The 25038-nt window shown below is 41.8% G+C and overlaps 1 protein-coding gene across 2 annotated transcripts in view; it reads right to left on the bottom strand.

The window, feature by feature from the left end:
- LOC118366801 (anosmin-1-like) overlaps positions 1-22939 on the bottom strand; it is a 60832-nt gene extending 37893 nt beyond the window's left edge. Inside the window, exons 1-2 of one of the 2 annotated variants that reach the window (XM_035749492.2) lie at positions 22658-22937; positions 14456-14503 (exon numbers count right to left, since the gene is read on the bottom strand). In XM_035749492.2, the coding sequence (XP_035605385.1) occupies positions 14456-14503; positions 22658-22852 (243 nt within the window). In that variant the 5' untranslated portion in view covers positions 22853-22937. Of the gene's footprint in view, positions 1-14455; positions 14504-22657 lie in introns of both variants that reach the window. The other variant, XM_052493368.1, reaches the window with a different exon arrangement.
- Between the last annotated feature and the right edge of the window lie 2099 nt (positions 22940-25038).

A 25038-nucleotide genomic window follows, 5' to 3' on the forward strand; every position in this document is an offset into this window, starting at 1 on the left:
ATTGCATAGTGCAAAAAATATGAGAGTTCAGGGGCCTTGCTTTAAAGTCATCTGGAAACAGCTGGAGCTCTCATGCATGCTTCAGTGTTGCTTGCCTGGAAGCGAGCATAAAAAAGGCATTTAGCTCGTCTGGTAGGCTTGCGTCACTGGGTTGCTCACAGCTGGGTTACCCTTTGTAGTCCGTAATAGTTTGCAAGCCCTGCCACATCCGACGAGCAACAGAGCCAATGTAGTAGAATTCAATCTTAGTCCCGTATTGACGCTTTGCCCGTTTGATGGTTTGTCTAAGGGCATAGCGGGATTTCTTATAAGTGTCCGAATTAGTGTCCCGCTCCTTGAAAGAAGCACCACTAGCCTTCAGCTCGGTGCGGATGTTGCCATTAATCCATGGCTTCTGGTTGGGATATGTACGCACGGTCAGTGTGGGGACAATGTCAGCATCGGTTTGTGGTGGTAAATAGACAGCTACGAAAAATATGATGAAAACTCTTGGTAGATATTGTGGTCTACAGTTTATCATGAGGTACTCTACCTCAGGCGAGCAATACCTCCTTAATATTAGACATCGCACACTAGCTGTCATTGACAAATAGACACACCCCCACTCCTCCTCTTAACAGACATAGCTGTTCCGTCCTGCCATTGCACGTAAAACCCAGCCAACTGAATATTATTTGTGTCATCGTTCAGTTACGACTCGGTGAAACATAAGATATTACAGTTTAATGTTCTGTTGGTAGGATAGTTTTGAGCAGAGATCATCCAGTTTATTTTCTTATGATTGCACGTTGGCCAACAGAACGGATGGTAGAGGCGGGTTACACACCCGCCGATGAATTCTCACAAGGCACCACGATCTCCGCCCCCTGTATTTCCGTATTTTCTTCATGCGAATGACAGTCCATTGGGCCTGGCCTCGGAGAAGCAGTATATCCTTCACGTTGAACTCATTAAAGAAACATTTTTAGTCCAGTTCGAGGTGAGTGATCGCTCTTCTGATATCCAGAAGCTATTTTCACTTATAAGAGACCGTTAATTAGAAACAATGCGAAAAAACAAAATAGCAAAGTTGGTTAGGAGCCCGTAAAATGGCAGCCATCCCCTCAGGAGCCATAATAACCAATGGTTGAAGACTTGCTATTCTGTTCTTCAATAGAGAGCGGGAAACAGTGAGCAACCTAGCAGGTGGTATCACAGACATTTTGAGTTTCACTTTAATTATTAATTTAAATGCAGTTGAAGGGAACAGACAACAAAGAGCATTGGAGGAATATCTTGCCAGAAAGGGAGAAGGGGAAAGAGGGGGAGGAGGAGGGGAAAGGGGAGAAGGAGGGGAAAGAGGAGGGTTCATGCATTATACATGTCATTCTCAGAGATGCCTGTTTAATTTATGAGCTCCAAAAAAAAAAAAAAATCTAAAAAAAAGCCCAGCCCAGCCAGGATCGAGGCTTTGTCTGTCTGCTGTGGAATGCAATAACAGTTCACTTAATACTTCAGGACGCTGACGTTTCACCCAACAACATCCAACTCACTACTATGTAATTTCTGAAACATACCAACACAACAATCAAAGCGGCAACGAAGATGATGACTCATTCTGGTCTGGTCGTTTGGTACTGTTGTTATATTACACCACCAGCCAGCCAACCAAGACAAGAGGTTAATATTACAGTGGCTGGTAATGTGAGCCTCACTTATCATCTTTCTCAGGGCTCGGTTTACATGTCATGACAATTAGACTCAACAGGATGTCTCCATCAGACGGGGTCAGATGGGTTATAAACATGTCGTTGTCCTTTCACTGTGCTGCGGTGGCCTGGGAAAGTGATGGGCCCTCTGTGGCAGTAGCACTCTTTAACGTCCCATCTGATTACTGTACTCTAGTCTCCCCCTCATACCAGTGATAATAGGAACCACCACATCGTCCTGCATGATGATGGATGGATGAAAGTGGAGCATAGAATGGGAGAACAAGCTACTGCACTTTCCCAGCATCACCCACAGACATTTGTTTAGGCTTTGTTTCCCAATGCAAGATAAGATTTCAAGTTGTGATAATCAGATCATATTTTCCACACAATAGGAGAGAAAGAGACTACCATGTAGTCTGTGGTGAATTGTGGGCAATTAAATGCATTTAGTCTTTGCCTGTTGTTTCCATACACTTCGACTCGAGGAATGACAAATTAAATGTAGATGATCTGGAATATGGAAGCTTCAGACCACTCACTATCTAGGTGAGAAACACTTCAAATCTACTTCCCCTACTCAATCAGCCCCCACAATCCTCTAGTAGCAGACACATATGGTAGGTCTTCCCCCTGAGTAAACCTGATCTGTATCATCCGGGGCGGCAGGGTAGCCCAGTGGTTAGAGCGTTGGACTAGTAACTAGTAACCGGAAGGTTGCAAGTTCAAACCCCCGAGCCGACAAGGTACAAATCTGTCGATCTGCCCCTGAACAGGCAGTTAACCCACTGTTCCTAGGCAGTCATTGAAAATAAGAATTTGTTCTTAACTTGACTTGCCTGGTTAAATAAAGGTAAAATAAAAAAATAAAATCTCTACCAATGAGAATATACTAGGGAACACAAAAGCCAGAATGTCAATATTCAGAGCATGAACGGCTTTACCCAGAGGGCCACAGGGCCAGGTCAAAGGTCACTGGATTTACACTGCTGAGTGTTTGTAGGGATCAAGCGAGAGCTTAGGCTGGAATGGCCGATTTCGATTACAGAGCAATTAGGAGCCTTTGGAAATCCTAGCAGTGTAAATTACTCTTCTGTTGACATAGTGACCAGGCCAACTCCCACACTAATTATGAGATAAGAGCGAAGTGTTTCTGCTGACTTCATCATACCAGTAATTCCCTACTGAATATCACAGAACAGCATTTCCCCTAGGATGTTTTAAAAACAAGTTTCCTGCTATTCTGCACATTTTGCCATGGCTTATGCCTTGTTCTTATGCTATCTGCGTGACAAAGAAATATATGATGATTGTCTTTATTTTGGTGATTGCAAACTAACAAAGATGATCTTACTTACAAATATGTGGCTCCATTATCTTTTCTACATACTTTATATCTGGTTTGAGTAGTTTAAGATTACACTGAAAGCATTTTACCATCCTGAAAATTATATATATATATATATATATATATATATATTTTAATTGCAGTGGCAGCCACGATTTAGCCCACGGTGGTGCGCCACTGCTAAATGCATGAAAGGGAAACACTGCAGACGATCTGTGCAGTTTCATTCAGGAGATGAATATGGCAAATATGATGTGACGGATTGGTTTATAAATATCCAGTCAAACACCCTCCTGATGAACACCCCTTTAAAACTAACTTTCCTCATCTCTGGGTCCAAACTGTGAAAGGTTGTGTAAGAAAATAGTGATGACTTTGTATAACAAAAGGTTGACATTCCAACTTTTCCTTTAGTGATCTGTCTTGCTTTGCGGGTTCTTTCCCTGTCTCCCGATTCACATTGTGAATTATGATCTCAACAAATAGCAGGCAATAGAGCAACCCCCCCCAGCCAATTAAACTTAACAGCCATGTCCAGATCAGGTCCTTCCTGCTGGGACTGGCCAGCCTTGCTTCACTCCTCCGCCACACACACACAAAAGGTCAGAGACTGGAATTAATACAAACAGTTAGCAATGTGTGCACACAGAGTTGAACCTAAATTATATAGTGTTCTAAGAACTAATGCCACTGTCTAATGAGATGAGAAAAATAAGCATTGAAGGAATAGCAGTTAGAACAATTGAGTTAATCTCAATACTGGTCCAATGGTATGTATGACATTTCACTTCTAGAACGAAGTGTGTTTTAGTCTTCAGTCAGAGTCTAGACATGACAGCACATACACACTTGACAGCAGTGGAGACTGCTGAGGGGAGAACAGCTCACAATAAATGTCCTGAATGGAGCAAATGGAATGGCATCAAACACCTGGAAATCATGTATTTGATGCCATCCCACAGATTCCACTCCAGTAATTACCACAAGCCCGTTCTCCCCAATTAAGGTGACACCAACCGCCTGTGCTTGACAGTGATTTTCACTCAGACGTGGAGGGATCTGTCCATAATGGTGGTGTGGCTGGATGTGGTGAGTGAGGACAGAGGTGTCGGTGACCACTGAGGGTCTGGTTCAACCACCACCAAAAGGTGGATTGAAGTGCGTCCAAGCAGACAAAACAGTGCCAGCCATAAACCATCCACACAGCACTTAGATATTTTCACTGCCTGCCGCCAGAGAAAACATGGCCCCACAAAGACCATAGCACTCAGGACACACCAACAGCATTTGCTGGCCGAGAGTTCTTAGCACCTCAATGTAATTTGCGAAATGAGTGCTCACCGATTTTACATGTAGAACCAAATCGCCTGAAAAAATGTCCGCAGTCGGACGTCTACAGCTGGTTGTCCCTAAAACCCAGCAAGCTGAATGATTGGCAGACAAATACTACATCCACATTCAGTGTGATGTGTGTGAGCCTTTAGTAAATTGCCATGACATACTCTAGAAGTTTGTAGCCAACGGAGAATGTGATATTTTCCCAGAGCACATGCCATCAATTTCCTTTTTAATGAAGGTTAATGCAGATTAAGGGAAAAGCCAAAGCTACCAATTTAATAATATTGACCTAGAAAAACACTACTGTTGGGGAATCCGGATAATTATTGTTGCCATAAGAAAACTAGTGGGTAAGAAAGGGGGAGTGGATGAAAGACACTTAAACACAATACTTTCATAGCTCTCCACTGCTTGCTATTCAAGCAAACTGTACTGTAGCATTCGTCAAAATGTAAAGGTTGGGTTGACTCGTGTAATCCAATAGAACAAACAATGTGTTAGTTCTTATTGCAGGGATGTCTAGCTCTATGGGTATGATGGATAAGGAGAGTCCAAAAGTAACCCAGAGCGTTTCAGTTCTGTGAAGGTCATCCACGACTCATTGCTGTTAACTAACCGTCCTGCAGACAATGTTGCTTTACAAAGCTTCTCTACTGGCAAGCTCTGAAAACCTTAGTAGGTTGGTGATGCGGCAGATGGGGGAAAAGTCGTCAGTCCACTGAAATCATCCGTTCACTGCTGAGGGATGTAATACCACAGATTCACAGATGACTTATTTTCATGTTAGCAATGGGCTGAACTTTCTAGTTCACGGAGAACTCCATCTCCCCGGTCAACAAGTTGGCATGGTATTGTATTACATCTTTATTTCAATGCATGATTTTCTCCTTAAATAAAAAATACACTTTGTTCTTATACCAAATTGAAAAACTGGGTATTGAAGAAATGGGTTGAAATGCTGGAATTTACACAGTTATCTCCAGGCCTGGGTAACGGAGCATGGCACACCGTCTTTTTGTTCTCCTTCCCTGTGAGGAGTTTGGGTAATGATAATGAAGTGCATTGCTTATTTGCAAACTGACATTTAGCTGCCTCAACTCAATCCTAGCATATGATTTGGCGCTTGGATCACACCCTTGGGGAAAGCAGCCCACGTTAATGTCAGCCATACTCTGCATGTGGAAAGCTTTTTGTCTGCTGCAGACACACACGCACGCATACGCACGCACACAAAGACACTCTTTGCACAAGGAGCAGGAAAAGAGAGAACGCCCTGCAGTTTGCAAACTTTCGATGAGTACCTTATCCAAATGTCTCAAGTGGGACATTATGAAAGCAGAGTAGACCAAATGACAATAGCTCAATAGCTCATACAAATGGCTGCCTACTCTCCACTCAGTCCTCATGGCGTCTCGACTGAATAGGGGTTGGCCTGTTGTTATGGCATGCTATTGATTCCCTGCCACTGCCACCTCTCCCTGCCCCGGCAAGAGGGCAGGGGGGGTTAATCACCATGACAATGGGGGCTGCTGGGAGTTGGGAGGCTATGGAAACTGCATTGGAGAAGGCCAGGAGGACTTTCCTCCGTCTCAGTTGAATACTGTGAGGCGTTGATTTCCTTAACCACTGACAGATGGATAGGGTCACAGCATCTTTGTCTAAATAATGAACCAGTCTTTACCACACAGGGACCACACTATGGGCCTGGATGGATGGATAGGGCAGGCTGCAGCCCCTTGGCAAGGTAGACCCAGGAAGGGGGAGGATGACTTTTCAGCCAATGCTTTTGTCTCTCTGTTTGACAGGGAGCTGTTCATGAAGTAAGGAGAGGCTAATTAGAGTCTGTAGCCATTCACACAGAGGCACTGTACGACATGGGCCCATTTGGAGTGATTGTTTGAGCTGACACTATGGCCCCTGTGCTTTGAGAGGCTGAAAGAAAGAGAGCGAGGAAGGAAGGAAAGACTATTGTGAACTTTTAATATTACTTTAAAAGATGTTACATCATGTTCACACTCCAAACAATCATGTCTGAAAGTACAGCCTAAACAAGTCCAAAATGTTAACTGATATGTAACACACACACACACACACACTTGTTTTACTATCCTTGTGGGGACCAAACTATTGACTCGCATTCAAATTACTATTTTTCCATACTCTTAACCTAACCCTACCCTTAACCCCACCCATAACCCCAAACCCTAAAGTGACGGTGGAAGACTTGAACTAAAATATTGTTGTCTATCAACAATGACAAGCTACCTGGGTCTGACAACTTGGATGGAAAAATGACAGAGGATGATAGTAGACAACATTGCCAATCCTGTTTGCCATTTCTTCAATCTAATCCTACAGGAAAGTGTGTGCCTTCAGGCCTGGAGGGAAGCAAGAAGTTCCGCTACCCGAGAATAGTATGGCACCCTTTACAGGCTCAAACAGCCTGTTACCAGCCCTTAGTAAACTTTTGGAAAAAATAGTGTTTGGCCAGATACAATGCTACTTCACAGTGAACAGACTTTAAGCACGCTTATAGGGAAGGGCATTCAACATGTACGGCACTTACACAAATGACTGATGATTGGCTGAGAGAAATGTATACAGATGGTGTTCTTTAACGGAAGCATCTCCAAAATAAACCTGGTAGAGTCCGGCATTCTCCAGGACAGCTGTATAGGCCCCTTACTTTTATCAATCTTTACTAATGACCTGCCACTGGCTCTGAGTAAAACCTGTGTGTCTCTGTATGCTGAGGACTCAACACAATACACATCAGCTACCACAGCAAGGGAAATCACTGCAACAGTTTCAGAATGGGTGACAAGAAATAAGTAGTCCTAAATATTTCAAAAAACTAAAAGTATTGTATTTGGGACAAATCGTTCACTAAACCTCAAATATTGTAATGAATAATGTGGAATTGAGCAAGTTGAGGAGACTAAACTGCCATAGTCAAAACATATTGATGCAACAGTAGCTAAGATGGGGAGAGGTCTGTCTAAAATAAAGCACTTAACAACTCTATCAAAAAGGTAGGTCCTAAAGGCCCTAGTTTTGTCGCACCTGGACTACTGTCCGTCGTGTGGTCAGGTACCATAAAGAGGGACTTAGGAAAATTACAATTGGCCCAGAAAAGGGCTGCACGGCTAGTGCTTAAAATGTACGTGGAGAGTTAACATTAATATTATGCATGTCAATCTCTCCTGGCTCAAAGTAGAGGAGAGATTGACTTCCTCACTACTTGTACTTACGAGAAGTATTGACATGTTGAACGCAACGGGCTGCCTGTTTAAACTACTAGCACAGCTCAGACACCCATGCGTGCCCCACAAGACATGCCACCAGAGATCTATTCAGTCCCCAAGTCTAGAATAGACTATGGGCGTCACACAGTACTACATAGAGCCATGACTACATGGAACTCTATTCCACATAAAGTAACTCATGCAAGCAGTAGAATTAGACTTAAAAAAAACAGATAAAATACACCTTATGGAAGAGCGGGGATTGTGGAGACATACACAATAACGTACGCACACATGGATTTTGTGTTGTAGATATGTAGTAGTAGAGTAGTGGCCTGAGGACACACACTTAATGTATTGTAGATATGTAGTAGTAGAGTAGTGGCCTGAGGGTACACACTTAATGTATTGTAGATATGTAGTAGTAGAGTAGTGGCCTGCGGACACACTTAATGTATTGTAGATATGTAGTAGTAGAGTAGTGGCCTGAGGACACACACTTAATGTATTGTAGATATGTAGTAGTAGAGTAGTGGCCTGAGGGTACACACTTAATGTATTGTAGATATGTAGTAGTAGAGTAGTGGCCTGCGGACACACTTAATGTATTGTAGATATGTAGTAGTAGAGTAGTGGCCTGAGGGCACACACTTAATGTATTGTGAAATGTAAAATGTTTTAATTGTATACAACTGCCTTCATTTTGGTGGACCCCAGGAAGAGTAGATGTCCTCACAAGGATAGTAAAACATGGAAAATTCGGACGAGACATTTCGCCAGGCCTCCCCAAGGAAAAAGGCTATTTTAGGGTTAGCTAATGGGGGGGGGTCCATAATAAATACAAAAACGAACTTTAAAATAGCCTTTCCTTGGCAGGCACGGTGAAATGTCCCACTTGTCCGAATTTTCCTTGTCTTACTGATCTCGTGAGGATATCTGGTCCACACAAGGATAGTAAAACCCCAAAATTATAATATATATATTTTTAAATTACACACACACACACACACACACACACACACACGTTAGAATCTCTAGCATTTTCAGAGTTCTAGCAATGTAGCCGGTTGATTATGAAAACCCTATGCAGTGCTTGGACTTGCAGCCAGCAACAGCCTTTTCAAACATAAAACTCATGATGAATGACTGGTGAATGGCTTGTGCCAAAACCTGATGTTGGCCATCACCATGGAAAGGAGAGAAACAAGTTTCACTGCATTAAAGTGAAACCAACAGAGGCTCTCCTTTAAAATGAAGCCATATCTCTCCTTTAAAAAAACACCATGACGAGCTCATTAGGCATGACCTGAACAAGTTCTGGAGCCCAGAAATATTAATTTAGCATTTACATTTTTGTAATTTAGGAGATATTCCCTTATCCAGAGCGACTTAAGATGCTTTTCCCAGAGGCTCGCAGCAATATTAAATTAAGTTAATGTATTTCATTAGTGCCATGTAAGTTCTAAATGTTGCAATGTACAGTATAATGTAATGATAATGTGCATATATGATCACATACAGAAATATATACTTAAGCAATAAGGCCAGAGGGGATGTGGTATATGGCCAATATACCACGGCTAAGGGCTGTTCTTACCCACGACGCAACATTTTATTTCACCTTTATTTAACCAGGTAGGCTAGTTGAGAACAAGTTCTCATTTGCAACATTGAGAGCCTGGATACAGCCCTTCGCCGTGGTATATTGGCCAGGGGCAGAAGGTAGCCTAATAGTTAAAGCTTTGGGCCAGTAACCAAAAGGTTGCTAGATCGAATCCCCGAGCTGACAAGGTAAAAATCTGTCGTTCTGCACCTGAACAAGGCAGTTAACCGACTGTTCCTAGGCCGTCATTGTAAATAAGAATTTGTTCTTAACTGACTTGCAGAGTATAAAAAAAGGTTAAATAATAATAAATACCACAAACCCGAGGTGCCTTACTGCTATTATAAAACGGGTTACCAACTTAATTAGAGAGGTTAAAAGATATGTTGGTCTGATATGGGGTCCGTGGTCCTTCTGTAGCTCAGTTGGTAGAGCATGGCGCTTGTAACGCCAGGGTAGTGGGTTCGATTCCCGGGACCACCCATACGTAGAATGTATGCACACATGACTGTAAGTCACTTTGGATAAAAGCGTCTGCTAAATGGCATATTATTTATTATTATTATATACCACGGCTGTCAGATATGTTTTATGCAGCCAGATATGTTGGTCTGATACCATAGCTGTCAGACATTCAGGGTTCGAACCACCCAGCTCATAAAGCAGATTGTATGAGGACCTTAATAACTGATGTTCCCAAAACCTTTTTCAATTAATCACAATCTGCATTGAATATCAAATCAGAAGATGGAGCTTAGAGAGGGCTGTCCCGCTTCTAGTTCTTAGGAAACTTTTCTGTATTTTTTTTTCTGTATTATTCCTTACATTGTTAGCCTAGAAAATGTTATTACATACAGCCAGGAAGAACTATTGGATATCAGAGCGGCGGTAATTCACCAGCACTACGACCAGGAATACAACTTTACCGAAGCGGATCCTCTGTTCGCACCACCCAGGGCAATTGAACTGATTCCAGAGGCTGACCCAAGACAACGCCGACAAAAAAGGGGCACTCGGCGCGGTCATCTGGCCCGACTTAGGAGGCACGCACACCACCCACCGCTTCCGAGTATATTACTCGCTAATGTTCAGTCCCTGGATAACAAAGGTGATGAGATCAGGGCAAGGGTTTCTTTCCAGAGAGACATCAGGGATTTTAACATACACTGTGATAACATACAGGAAGTCAAGTCCTTTTGTTCACCCGACCTAGAAAACCTCAATCCAATGCCGACCGTACTATCTCCCAAGAGAATTCTCTTCGATTATAGTCACAGCCATCTAGATCCCTCAATTTGATACCACGACGGCCCTCAAGGAACTTCACTGGACTTGACTTATATCCTGAGGCTGCTTTTATTGTAGCTGGGAATTTTAACAAAGCAAATTTGAAGAAAAGGCTGCCTAAAACACTAGACCACTGTTACTCCAACTTCTGGGATACATACAAGGCCCTCTCCCGCCTTTTTTTTGTAAATCTGACCAGGACTCAATTTTGCTCCTCCCTTCATATAGGCAGAAACTCAAGCATGATGTACCTGTGCTAAGGACTATTTAACACTGGTCTGACCAATCGGAATCCACACTTCAAGATTGTTTTGATCGCCGGACTGGCAAATGTTCCGGGTAGCTTCCGAGAATAATATTGACAAAAATACCGAAACAGTAACTGAGTTTATCAGGAAGTGTATAGGAGATGTTGTACCCACTGTGACTATTAACTTCTCTAGGGTAGGGGGGCAGCATTTGGAATTTTGGATGAAAAGCGTGCCCAAATTAAACTGCCTTCTTCTACTCAGGCCCAGAAGATAGGATATGCATATAATTAGTAGATTTGGATATAAAACACTAACTTTTCCAAAACTGTTCAAATAATGTCTGTGAGTATAACAGAACTGATTTGGCAGGCGAAAACCTGAGAAAAATCAATTCAGGAAGTAGGATTTTGTGTGTGTAGTTCTCTATTCAATGCCATTACAGTATCCATTGACTTAGGACTCAAATTGCAGTTTCTATGCCTTCCACTATATGTAAACAGTCTTTAGAAATTGGTTCTGGCTTGTGTTCTGAAAAATTAGGAAGTAAGAGCAGTCAATGAGTGGACCCTGCTGTGTCACAGAGCTTTTTCATGGCGCGACCGGGAGAGTGCTTGTTTACCTTTTATATTGACTAAATTATTGTCCGGTTGAAATATTATCGATTATTTAGGCTAAAAACAACCTGAGGATTTATTATGAACATCGTTTGAAATGTTTCTACGAACTTTACAGATACTATTTGATTTTTTTTCTGCCTGTTGTGACTGCGTTTGAGCCTGTGGATTACAGAAGAAAACGCAAACAATATGAGGTTTTTGGATATAAAGAGACTATCGAACAAAAGGAACATTTATTGAATACATGAATGATCTTCATATGGTTGTACTCAGAAGACAAAGGTAAGTGATTACTTTATCTCTATTTTTGACTTGTGTATCTCTTGTACTTGGCTGGTTACTGTTTGTAATGATTTGTCTGCTGGGCTATGTTCTCAAATAATCGTAAGGTATGCTTTCGCCGTAAAGCATTTTTAAAATCTGACACGGTGGTTGGATTCACAAGAAGTTAGATTTAAAGATTATGTTTAATAGTTGTATCTTTTATAATGAGTATTTGTGTATTTGAATTTGGAGCTCTGCAAACTCACTGGATGTTGGCCCGGTGGGACGCACATACCCTAGGGAGGTTAAAACCTACCCTAAAAAGAAAGAGGATAGATAGCAGCATTCGCGCAAAACTTAAAATTGTGAACCACCACATTAAAAGATGGTAAGGTGACTGGGAATATGGCAGAAAACCAACAGAGTAGTCATTCCCTCCGCAAGGCAATCAAACATGCAAAACGTCAGTAGAGAGACAAAGTGGAGTCGCAATTCAACAGCTCAGACACAAGACATGTGGCAGGGTCTACAAAAGGAAAACCAGCTACGTTGCGGACACCGACATCTGGCTTCCGGACAAGCTTAACATGTTCTTTGCCCTCTTTGAGGATAACACAGTGCTACCGACACAGCCTGCTACCAAGAACTGTGGGCTCTCCTCCGTGGCCGACGTGAGTAAGACATTTAAACGCATTAAACCTTGCAAGGCTGCCGGCCCAGAAGGCGCGCCCTCAGAGCATGCGCAGACCAGCTGGCCATCCCAGTCTGCGGTCCCCACATGCTTCAAGATGGCCACCATTGTTCATGTACCCAAGAATCAAAAGGTAACTGAACTAAATTACTATTGCCACGTAGCACTCACCTCTGTCATCATGAAGTGCTTGAGAAACTAGTCAAGGATCATGTCACCTCCACCTTAGTTGTCACCCTAGACCCACTTCAATTTGTTTACCGCCTCAATAGGTCCCCAGACGATGCAATCGCCATCACACTGCCCAATCCCATCTGGACAAGAGGAATACCTATGTAAGAATACTGTTCATTGACTATAGTTCAGCATTCAACACCATAGTGCTCTCCAAGCTCATCATTAAGCTTGAGGCCCTGGGTTTGACATTGCTCGTCCATATATTTATACATTCTTAATTCCATTTGTGCGTATTGGGTATGTGTTGTGAAATTGTTAGATATTACTTGTTAGATATTGCTGCACTGTCAGAACTAGAAGCACAAGGATTTCGCTACACTCGCAATAACATCTGCTAAACATGTGTATGTGACCAATAGAATTTGATTTGAAGGAACATAGAAATATTTAAAATATCAAACAAAAGGGGATTGGTTACATGTGGGCGTGAATACAAGATGTTGATTGTAATTCATCTTCATAACAAATGCAATACTGTGAAGTCGGCAAAGGCTGTTATGCATTTTGACATTTCACTGTGTTTCATATTATCCATGTAGTCATTTATAATCAGAGGGTGTCCAAATCATCCTTTGTAAATCATACTGTCCAACACTAATTGGGCCCAAATGTTCAGCACACGAGCTTTGACGAATGAACTGGGTGTCCTTGGACATTTCCAGGTATATGATTTAGAATACAACCTCAATAAAACAGCGTGAGAAACACAAACATAAACACAGGAGAGCATTTGGTTTTTGTTGTTGTTTTTTGTGTGTTTTTTTAACCTTTATTTAACCAGGCAAGTCAGTTAAGAATAAATTCTTACTTACAATGACAGCCTAGGAAGTGGGTTAACTGCCTGTTCAGGGAAAGAACGACAGATTTGTACCGTGTCAGCTCGGGTGTTTGAACTTGCAACCTTCCAGTTACTAGTCCAACACTAACCACTAGGCTACCCTGCCACCTCCTGTTTTCTCTACCTGTGCTCCATGCCAAATGAACAAGCCATATGAGCTAGTACAGACAAGGATGAGATCCAAATTGGTCATCACCTTCATAATAGCACGCTTCACATAAGCTATTTAGACAATGTTTTTATAACAAACGAATACACAGGAAATTAAAAGCAAAAAACAGTATACTTCTGTAGAAGTGTGAATGAGAACACTCAGCTAGACTATTTACTTCCTGGTTGGAATTCAGTCCTCAAACTATGACACAATCAGAACCAACGAGTAGGCCGGTTGCTGCTGTCCTGGTTTATGTGAACAGAAGAGTTTGACAGACAGAGCACATCAGTTACAGTATGAAATAGCACCCTATTGGCAGTAAAGTGCAAATGTTTTGGCCAGAGTCACATGGGGCAGGCCAAAAAGTGGTCCCCTAAGGGTTCAGAGTTGCCCCATGTGTTCGAGCCCCACTGTTGTGTCATTGTCATAAGCCTTTCTGGTTGTTGTCCCAGAATGCCTTGGGCTGAGTCTGTCCTCAGTCTACTGTCTGCTAAGTGGACTCAACACCACAGTGAGGGGCTTGTCAACAGCTCCCGGTGAAGCTGAGAGGAGATATCAGCACCATCTTTTCAGAGCACCTGTCAACAGTCTTACTACCAACCGTCTTCGGGACAGGGCACGAAACCCAAACAAGACCCTCGAGAAATGGAGGATAAAATGGCCTACTGTAATTCTAATGAACAAAGAGCTGTATCAGAAATGGGTTGTGGAATCTCAGTAAACCTAGAACAACTTGACTGATGAGAAGGTAAAGGGCTTAACAGCTATCACAGTTTAAAATTGTTTGCCTAGAACGTCTATAAAGTTATGGTATAAATCAGCTCTCAAACTTGTTTTGTACATTTCCTGTCATTTAGTTTTTTTAAGCATATGCAGCCAAGACGTGTTACATACCTTTGAGCACTGTTTGTGATTCTGACACCACACCAAGGATCCATTATTCTGTAATGAAAATAGAAAGAAGATTATGACTTATGATTTTATAGGGAGAAAAATCTATTTCAGTCATTGTCAATGTAATGCAAAAAGAAAGGTGTTTCATTCCAGGACACACAGTAGCTATTCACACTACAATTCAAACAAACATCTGAAAAGAAAAAACAAACATGTGCTCTGAATTGGTTTCACCACAAAGAAAAACATTTTCTAATTATTTTAATTAGAAGTTAAGATTCTTTCACCCCAATATGAATCCTAACGAAGTAAGGTCAGAGTGGAGCGGATCTCTGGTCAGTTTCAGTGTCGTTCAGAATTGGAGTGCCTGCATTTGATCTCACAACAGACATCCCAGGGGTCACTCGCATAGGAATTGATGTCAGCACTCGTATGGAGACTGCAGACACCTCCAATACCCACCTAATTGCTTTGTGTCACCTTCTGGAACCCATGAAGCCAAAGATTTGGTCCCAATTGTACCTAAAGACAAAGTGTCTCCCTGTCATCTTGAGAAGTTCTAATGTCTTAAAAGCCTGACACAAGTGGCTATTTCCTGAGCTCCAATAGAGCAAAGGACCACAAGGCTATTCTCTCCCATATGGATTCACTTGGACATTAAATGTAAGATAAATAACCACCCAGACAAAATTGACCATTTGATTAGGGGCTAAAAAGGGCTAAAATTGCACTCTGGCTGTAGGTTGGAAGATTCATGTGCTTCATTGGTTAGCTCAAATTCCCAATGAAGTTAATTTGCCATTATGAATAGTTTGGACATTTCAAATATAGAGAAAGGAAACGTAAATAAAAGGCAATGAGTGTGAATTTCCATGAGCTGACGTATGTTACAAATGAAAGGTCACCGTTAAGACATGAATCAGTGCTTTGTTCTGTACAATAAGACACTGCGGCAGGACTGCCTGACTAGCCAAACTTTAAAAGGTCTGCAAACCAAGACGTCTGCTCAAGTTCAATGTCAAGTTCAAAGCCTTCTCAAACAATGTAATCCAGTGGAAATTCCCAGTGAGACCTCAGGAAAAAACTGATCATTAAAGGCTTTACTTTGCCATCCAGTACCAGTGAGCACTGCGTGTTTGGCGTCAAGTATAACAGTCAGCTGGCTTCAAAGACATTCATGGTACATCAGGAATTCTAGAACAAACTTCTAAAGCTGTATTACTTAATTGTGTAACTGCATTTGCAATACTATAACACAGAAGTTACTGAAAACAGTTTCTTCCCCTCACAGACATCATTGCACAGGAGATAGAAGAGCACAATATGTACAATGTATTTTGTACCATGCTGAGCAACGCTCCTCAGTTCGGCAACAATAACGGTGGTGGGACAGCCAGTGGTTGGGGCCACTATTTCCCCCTCCAGCAGATTCTACCTTTAAACGTCCATTCCACAAGCTGCTCTACTGCCAATTTTAATAACATCTCAAATAAATCCATGTTACTAATGAACAGGATGAAAGACTGACAAAACTCAGAATTTTACCAAACAAAGACCAAATTAGTAGGGAATTGCCAGGGACCTCACGATATCACCATACTTAGGTGCAGATCCGATATATATTGCGATTCTATATGCATTTCGATTTGATACTGTGATTTTATTGCTATTTGATGTTCCAAACATATTGCTTACCATATGTCTGACACAGAGGACAAGAGAGATCCATGAGGAAACAAAAGTTAACAGTCATGGAAAGAAAGGTGCTGAAAATAAATTGGCTCCCTATTTAAAAATAAGATTGAGAATAATCTATGAAGGAAAAATACTGGAGTTTTGGTGTGGGTATAGCCAACTAGTGTCAAAATTATACTGCGATAGTCAAAACGATACATCAAAAATAACAAAGATTATGTAACTTTATCGATCCCCCCATCACTATGTTCCACCTATAGATTACATTTCAAAGACAGCACCTGACATTTTGGAACCGGAAAACATGAAGAATGCACCTTTAAGGCAGGCTGCAACAGGGTAGGATACAGTAAGCAATACTACAGAAGAAAAGTATGTACACTGAGAATAAAAAACATTAAGAACACCTGCTCTTTCCATGACAGACTAACCAGGTGAAAGCTATGATCCCTTACTGACAGAACTTGTTAAATCCACTTCAAAATCAGTGTACCGGTACATGAAGGGGAAGTGAAAGGATAAAGAAGGATTTTAAGCCATCACACAATTGAGACATGGATTGTGTAAGTGTGCCATTCAGAGGGTGAGTGGGCAAGACAAAATATTTAATTGCCTTGAAACGAGGTATGATAATAGTGGCCAGGCACAGGCACACCGGTTTTAAGAACTGCAACGCTGCTGGGTTTTTCCACACAACTGTTTCTCGTGGGTATCAAGAAACCCAAAGGACATCCAGCCAATTTGACAACTGTGGGAAGCATTGGATTCAACATGGGCCAGCATCCCCGTGGAATGCTTTTGACACCTTGTAGAGTCCATGCCCCGATGAATTTAGGCTGGGCAGAAGGGAGGGGGGATGCAACTCAAAATTAGGAAGGTGTTCGGAAAGTATCCAGACCACTTGACTTCTTCCACATTGTTGTTACAGCCTTATTCTAAAATTGATTAAATATTTTTTTTCCTCTCAATCTACACACTATACCCCATAATGACAAAAACAGGTAGAGAAAAAAACAATCTGTGAGGCAAAGGAGTTGTCCGTAGAGCTCTGAGACCGGATTGTCGGGGTGTTGGGGTACAGATCTGGGTACCCAAAAATGTTTGCTGCATTGAAGTTCCCCAAGAACACAGTAGCCTCCGTCATTCTAATATGGAAGACGTTTGGAACCACCAAGACTCTTCCTTGAGCTGGTCGCCCAGCCAAACTGAGCAATCAGGGGAGAAAGGCCTTGGTCAGGGAGGTGACCAAGAACCCGATGGTCACTCGGACAAAGCTCCTCTGTGGAGATGGGAGAAACTTCCAGAAGAACAACTATCTCTGCAGCACTCCACCAATTAGGCCTTGGTAGAGTGGCCAGACAGAAGCCACTCCTCAGTAAAAGGCACATGACAGCCCACTAAAGGACTCTCAGACCATGAGACTCTGGTCTGATGAAACCAAGATTGAAATCTTTAGCCTGAATGCCAAGCTTCATATCTTTGGCCTGAATGCCAAGCTTCATGTTTGGAGGAAACATGGCACCATCCCTACGGTGAAGCACAGTGGTGGCAGCATCATGCTGTGGGGAGGTTTTTCAGCGGCAGGGACTGGGAGACTAGTCAGGATCAAGGGGAAGATGAACAGAGCAAAGTACAGAGTGATCCTTGATGAAAACCTGTTCCAGAGCGCTCAGGACCTCAGACTAGGGCAAAAGTTCACCTTCTAACAGAACAACAACCCTAAGCACACAGCCAACACAATACAGGAGTGGCTTCGGAAAAAGCCAGAGCCCGAACTTGAGCCCGATCGAACTGAAAATAGCTGTGCAGCGACGCTCCCCATCCAACCTGACAGAGCTTGAGAGGATCTGCAGAGAATAATTGGAGAAACTCCCCAAATACAAGTGTGCCAAGCTTGTAGCGACATACCCAAGAAGACTTGAGGCTGTAATTGCTGCCAATGGTGCTGAGTAAAGGGTGTGAATACTTATACAAATGTAATATTTCTGTTTTTCATATTTAATACATTTGCAAACATTTCTAAAAAACAGTTTTTGCTTTGTCATTATGGGTATTGTGTGTATATTGATGATGGGGGAAAAACTTAATCCATTTTAGAATAAGGCTGTTACAAAATGTGTAAAAAGTCAAGGGGTCTGAATACTTTCCGAATGCACTGTTATGTACTGTATTTTGATTGAAATGTTGTGCTCTATAACATAATGGATATTTTTATGTGTAGGCTCATACAAATCTGATGGTATAAAAAATTAAAAATAAATCTAAATAATATATCAAGTGACAGTAAATAAACCCCTGGCATTTACACTCCGGGAGAACACTAGAGATCATTTATACAAATTGTCAAGAGTCCAGACCCGCTCCTAAATAACAGGCCTAGTTTAACACCTTTCACAGCCCATTTGTCAATGGCGACAGATAGGGATCCGCAGAGGGGTTAATTTTGCTCAGCATCTCTGCAGCACTGGTGGGGCTCAGTGGGACGTTGCCCCAGCTGTCCAGGCCTGACCCCAGCATGTCATAGAGCAATGGGGAATAATTATAGGTCAAGACTTCATCCCAACGACTCAGTGGCATTCCTCAGCAGTTTCAACATTATGCAGTGCTTCTGAGGGACTGTCAAAGACACTGATCGATTAATACTTTCCAGATCAACTCACAGCTTTCTCTGTGTCACTGGTGAAGTCCTGTAAACACAGATTCACCCCAGAGATGTATTATGACTTGTGTCAGTTGAGAAGGAAGAGCAGGTGGCCGGGGGCATGTTGTATCGTCTAGACATTTGAGGAACATGGGCAAAAAGCCTGCTCTGCATTCCTTCTTTTGAAAACCGCTCTCTTTTGTTTCCTGTTCATCATTAAGATTTTTTTGTGACATCTCTGTTCAGTGTTCACTTTCTACATACAATTTTTCAGAAACGAATAATTGTGTAGCTGCAGTCCTACATTATATTAAATCAGTGCTGATGAATATATTTATGTTTTCAGCAATTCTGCACAGAAATTGTACATCACTGACATTGGTAAAAGACCTGACAGACATCTATTTGGATCGAAATATTGTCAACCAATAAATATATGTGTAGTGCATCTTGGTGTGCAGACTAGACTTTATTATTTTATGGATTAGTCTGGCCCAGCACCCCATTCAAAGCGAAGTGTGTTTGATTTTTTGACAGCTCAAAGAGCAAGTAACCTGTCTATATGTCCATCAACAACCCAGGAGCCTCACTGGATCAAAATAACTAAGCAACCCCCTAGGTCATGTCATCTATTGACTGGATCAAATAAAAGCCCTTCAGATCTAAGTCCATAGCTGTGGGCTCTGAGTAAATAAAATGTGTGAATGGAAAGGCAGGGCTAGTGACAGAGTCCTGTCCTTCAGGATAACATACACGAGTAGTAATATAATAGGAGCTATAAGTGAATGTTGTATCACATTGAAATGGTGAAGGTGTTGAGGCTGTATCCTGTCAGGAATGTGTACTGTTTGTCTGAGGAGACACTAGAGGATGTACCAGGCAGTAGCACTCACAGAGCTGACAATTACAGACACGACTGGCATGGATTAAACCTTTTACAGAGGTGTGGCCAAGCTACATAGACCCCTATTCATCCAGTCTTCACTAATAAAAAAAGTCCACACGAGACAAGCAGTGGCTGTCGTCTGATTCCACCCCAACTTATTTAATATCAAAGGCTAAAACAAGCAGACATGGATAAACTACTTTCTTTCCTTAGCAATGAACATAAGTCTCTCAAGTGCAATACTAACTTTCAGTACCTCCGCTAATTGGGTATGAAAAAAATAAAATGTTAAATTCCATTTATGACTTCAAATGTAATAACAAGTCCACACCTTGTTTTTTGGCTTCATGGGTCCTCACATAAATCATCCACTACAAACCTGATGCTTTCAGAATGTAAGTGAACAGAGAACCCAGTTCACTCTTAATATTTTAAAGTGTCCAGTGACCATATTTATGACTGGGTGTTCCCCTCTGTCTATTGTACCAGGTTGACAAGTCCCCTATAAGCGAAGTAAAATGTCAATAAAAACATGTGGATTTGGAAGTAATTCTACATTCATAAATCTTAAATTGCCATAAATCCAAAACCCAAAAGGCCATGCTTTTTTCCGACTGCATCTTCAGTCTGTTCCTACTAAGCTCAATAACTCATCATCACTGACAATTAAAACCGTATTCCTTGGATCCTGATTCAGCCAAGTTCAAGGGAGGACTTGTCTGGGAGTTTACAGCTGAAAGTGCTAAAATCATTTCCAGTTTTTCATTTCAATATACAAACAAATGTATCTATTAGGCTATAAATTCTATAAAAGACAATATAAAAAAAACATAACAAAATTGTTTCTGGCTGCTACAAAAGTTATGAAAATTGGCTGTTGTACAATACACACAAAGAGGTTACTTTATATTTTTGTTCTAATGTGAAAAATCAAGTAACAGTAAATGTCCCCTCTAGATAAAAAGCTATTGCTGAAAGTGTCTATTTACATGAAACTGGAAACTTTGTGTGTCTTGGTTTCCTTAAACAGTATTAAATTGCCCCTATTACTAAGAAGGAATGCTTTCCGAGTTGAATTAAGAGGTCTAAAGTCTCAATCATATTAGAGGAGGGAGGAGAGCAGCCGCCCGGTCAGGCCTGCTCTGTAATAAGATCTGGCAGAGGAAGCAGATCCACCTGTGGGTTGCAGCACGCCGAGCGCTGACTGAGCATGCGCCAGTTTGTGGCAAAAGTACATTAGAGATTATCACATTTAGCCAAAGTGGGCCTCTGCATTTAGCAGGAAGGTGACCTCACTGGGGGTAGCATCAGGAGGCTAGTGTCCCTTCTACGAAGCGTGACGCTGGAATTTGGTGGCAGGGGTTAGGGCTGGGGCACAGGGAGGCATGTGTTTTTTCAGCTGACCAGACATCCCATTTCCACATGAAAGTGCCCGCTGAGAGAGAACACAGTGCATTTGACAGTCCTCACAGAGTATCAACAACAATTGGCTTCTATTCTTGGAGCTGCAAGCCTGCTCACCCAGCACCTTATCACTGAGCATAAATGCACCTCTTCCTCCTAATTTCCTGGCCTCTGAACACACCTGAGATCAAATACAAATGCTAAGGCTCTGCAGTCTATTACTAGACAATTAACCCTTTATAGTTGCAGGGGAGTTCACTAGTTTCACCTCAACCTCTTGACTTTTCAGTTGAATGGTGATTGATTTTATGCCTCAATATCAAATGCCTGGGTAGTGTTGAGAAGTTGTTGAAATTATCTTCAAACTAATTTATGAGAGCTTTAATACATTAACTGGTCTAATAAAGAACAACAAAACATATGACCTAACATAAACCCAACAAATATAGAGGAGAGAGAGAGAGACAAAGCACTCAATTGATAGTTACTCAAGTTGACGAGTTCTCCTGACATTGATTCCAAAACTCACACAGCAATTAGTAATAAAATACTACAGTGTGAAAGGCCCGACTTCATCCTTGAAAATGCAAATGTTCACTAGTAAAAAACCGAGTGCAGATAGAAGGTGAAAGAGTGCTGGAGAAGAGAAGGATCAGTGGTGAGTCCTTTACACTGGGTCATGAGAGAGAACTGTGTGTCCGGTGAAGGGTGAAAACTTCTGACACCGCTTATCAAGTCACCCAGAGGACAAGGCTAAGTACAACAAATCACTTCTTCCAACACAAATTGTAGAAGGCCATCGAAACACACTTGGTGGTCACCATCGGTGTGTATCAGCCTTGTGATCCATTTTCCAGGTTATTTATGGCTAATTGTGAGGTGAGTGAAATTAATGTGGGGTGAGAAGAAAACGGCCTCATTTTGATAGACTATACACAAAGTAGAGCATACATCCAAAGACGTGACAGGTAGCCTAGAGGTTAAGAGCATTGGGACAGTAGCTGAAAGGTCGCTGGTTTGAATCCCGAGCCAACTAGGTGAAGAAGAAAAAATATATGTTAATGTGCCCTTGAGTAAGGTACTTAAACCAAATTGCACCTGTAAATTGCTCTAGATAAGAGTGTACGCCAAATGCCTAAAATGTGAAAACCTCAACTTGGTTAACAAATCTCAAGAGCAGCACTCATTGCTTAATTGTATTGGTTATTAATCAACCAGTTAATAGATTTTTTTTAAACAGAATGGCAATGCTAGAATGTCCCTGCATTATAATAGTAAGTGCCATGTCCTCTGCTGCAGAATTTATCCATATAGTGGAACGCAAAACCAATCGACTCCTGTAGGGTAATCAACTGTGCCACTTTTCGGCCCCACAATATTATCAATAAGCTTTTATTTCATAGAAGAGGCCAAATCGTTTACACACTGACATTTCAGTACCAATAGCTTATTCAACAGATGCAGTGCGTGACCTCAACTCTGTCTCTCGAAAAATGCCTTATTTTTATTATGAGGAGGGACACATAATGCGTAAATTCCGTAAAAGTTGAAGAGACTGTGAGCAACACACTCTTACCTGGGAGTGCTTGAAAAAAGCGGAGATGCGAGTGATGTGCAGGCTGAGACACCTTGAGGCACATCTAGCTCGGTAAATGCTGCCAGTGAAGAAAGAGTCATCCTGCCTGGTCCTCGAAGCGAAAGTTCCATGGGTCGACAACTCTGTAATCCATAGACACAGGGTAACACATACATTTACGCTCTTGGGCAACATGTTTCGTTTGCGGGTAGCCTATTGCTTTTTATTCGTCCATTGATCGGGCTACACTGCGTGTTGACTCCAGTGGAGAAACTAAAGAAACTTCAATTATACACTGGGGAGGAGTCAGAACCGCGTGCGCTCTGTGATTGGCGGATACCGATGTGAATGTCAAATACTGCGGGTGCTTTGTAGCAGGTAGAGGTTGTGGACTCACTGTGAAGGATTTTGAAATTAACTATTTTTGAGTTAATGGTTTGAATGATTTTGTGCTATTGCTATGAATAACATTTTAATTCAATGTCATCTCATGACATGAATTGGCTACTTATGTAACATTGACTAGGTACCGTTACCCCCTGTAAATAGCCTCCTTATTGTTTTATTGTGTTATTTATTTATTTATTTGGTAAATATTATCTTAACTCTTATTTTCCTTAAAACTGCACTGTTGGTTAAGGGCTTGTGTGTAAGCATTTCACAGTAAGGTCTACACTTGTTGTATTTGGCGCATGTGACAAGTAACATTTTATTTATTTAATTTAAAATCTGCAGAACTTCTAGTTGCACACACTAGGCTAGTGGTTTTCACAGTGGACCTGATTACCTAGGCTACCATGTTTATCATGCAGTATTACTATCTCCCCAAAACATAAATAGCTCATCCTACATAAACCACACCTTGAATAAGAAGCTCCACATTTCATGTCTTCGACCTACTGCCACCTACTGATGACACAACACATCAGAAATTCATAGTATACAGGTTGTCCAAGACCCCATATATGACCCCTGGAAAGCTTCCCAGGAAACCCCTTTCGTCCAGCCTGTGCCTCACCGTTTAACAGTAGCTCGGAAAAATATTCTACCTAGAAAACAATTAAAACCATCTTAAAACAAATTCCTCAACATGGTCTCCCATTATCTGGCATTGTTTCATAGCCTAGGGTTTGGAGCAAATATGACATGTAGGAAAATATTTAAATCCTTGCCATTTATTGATGTAAAAAACAAACAACGTCAGTATTTAATAAGAAAGTTCCCTAGGGGGAACTAGACACTGTTGCTCTGCTATTCTCAGCTTATGGGAGTGCTTTCTTGTATACCATTACAGCCGCAATGTAATGAGCTTTTATAAGGGTTGCTCTTAAACAGTATGCAGAATGGGATGCAAATGGAGACTTACACAATCATTCGATTTTGGGTCAGGTAGCCAACTTGCCCTGGGCCAGCGATGCTCAGTGCCAAATACTTCAGCCCTTACCTCTCTCTCTCGCACTCATGAAATGGGTCTGTTAATGAGGCTGCTGGTGCCAAGGACAGGGATCACCCCCAAAATACTAGTTTCTGTGTCCAATAACACATTTTTATCAGTTACGTATCCTATAGTTATCCCTCCTGCAAGTTGTGTATCCACTAGGCATGTTTGCTAGAGTATGATTTGGGATTAGAGAAGAGAAACAGCTACCAATTTTCTGATACTGTTGCATGGTGTGTAAACACATTCCCATGGTGGCAGAAACACTATCTGAATGGGTGTTCATTTCCCTGGTGGTCCCAGAGCATAATGTGGTGAGAGATAACTTGGGGTGAGCGATCCCTTGCCACTCTTAAAAAATTTAAACGCGGATGTCTGTGTACCTTAAAAACAGTGAAATGGCTTAATTTGTTGGCTTATTACAGCCATGTGTGGTAGGGGTTTTATGGTGTGTGGTGAAGGAAACACGGTGCCTGTGTGTGGTCCTAATGTCTCCTACAGCCTGTGGGACACGCATGCATCCCTCCTCACACTGACTCCATCGTTTCATTGACTGGGAAAACCTCTGCCAATCGTGACCTCAGGCCATAAAGCCAGATCAGGAGCAGAGGTGTTTGTCTGGGCAGAGATGCATCTCTGGCACCTGATTTTTTTTTAGTTACCCTCGTCACCGTGTTAATTCACTCCATTAATTACTGTTGGGGTCTCTACTAGCAACTGATGTTTACATGCGTAAATAAACCTGTGTGTACTTTGCTCCGAAGTCTGAGTTCTCTAGATTGAGTAATCTATAGGTACCTAGAAAGATAAAGACACTTTTGTATTGTTGGATATAGGATGATTTGTGGGATTGCCCTGATGGCATTGTTTAAAAAAAAGTGTAATGTATCATTGGTCAACATTTAGAGTGTGTTGATATCTTCCAAGACAATGCCAACTGAAG

The sequence above is a fragment of the Oncorhynchus keta genome, chromosome 34 (assembly GCF_023373465.1).
Source record: "Oncorhynchus keta strain PuntledgeMale-10-30-2019 chromosome 34, Oket_V2, whole genome shotgun sequence".
Lineage (NCBI taxonomy): Eukaryota > Metazoa > Chordata > Actinopteri > Salmoniformes > Salmonidae > Oncorhynchus > Oncorhynchus keta.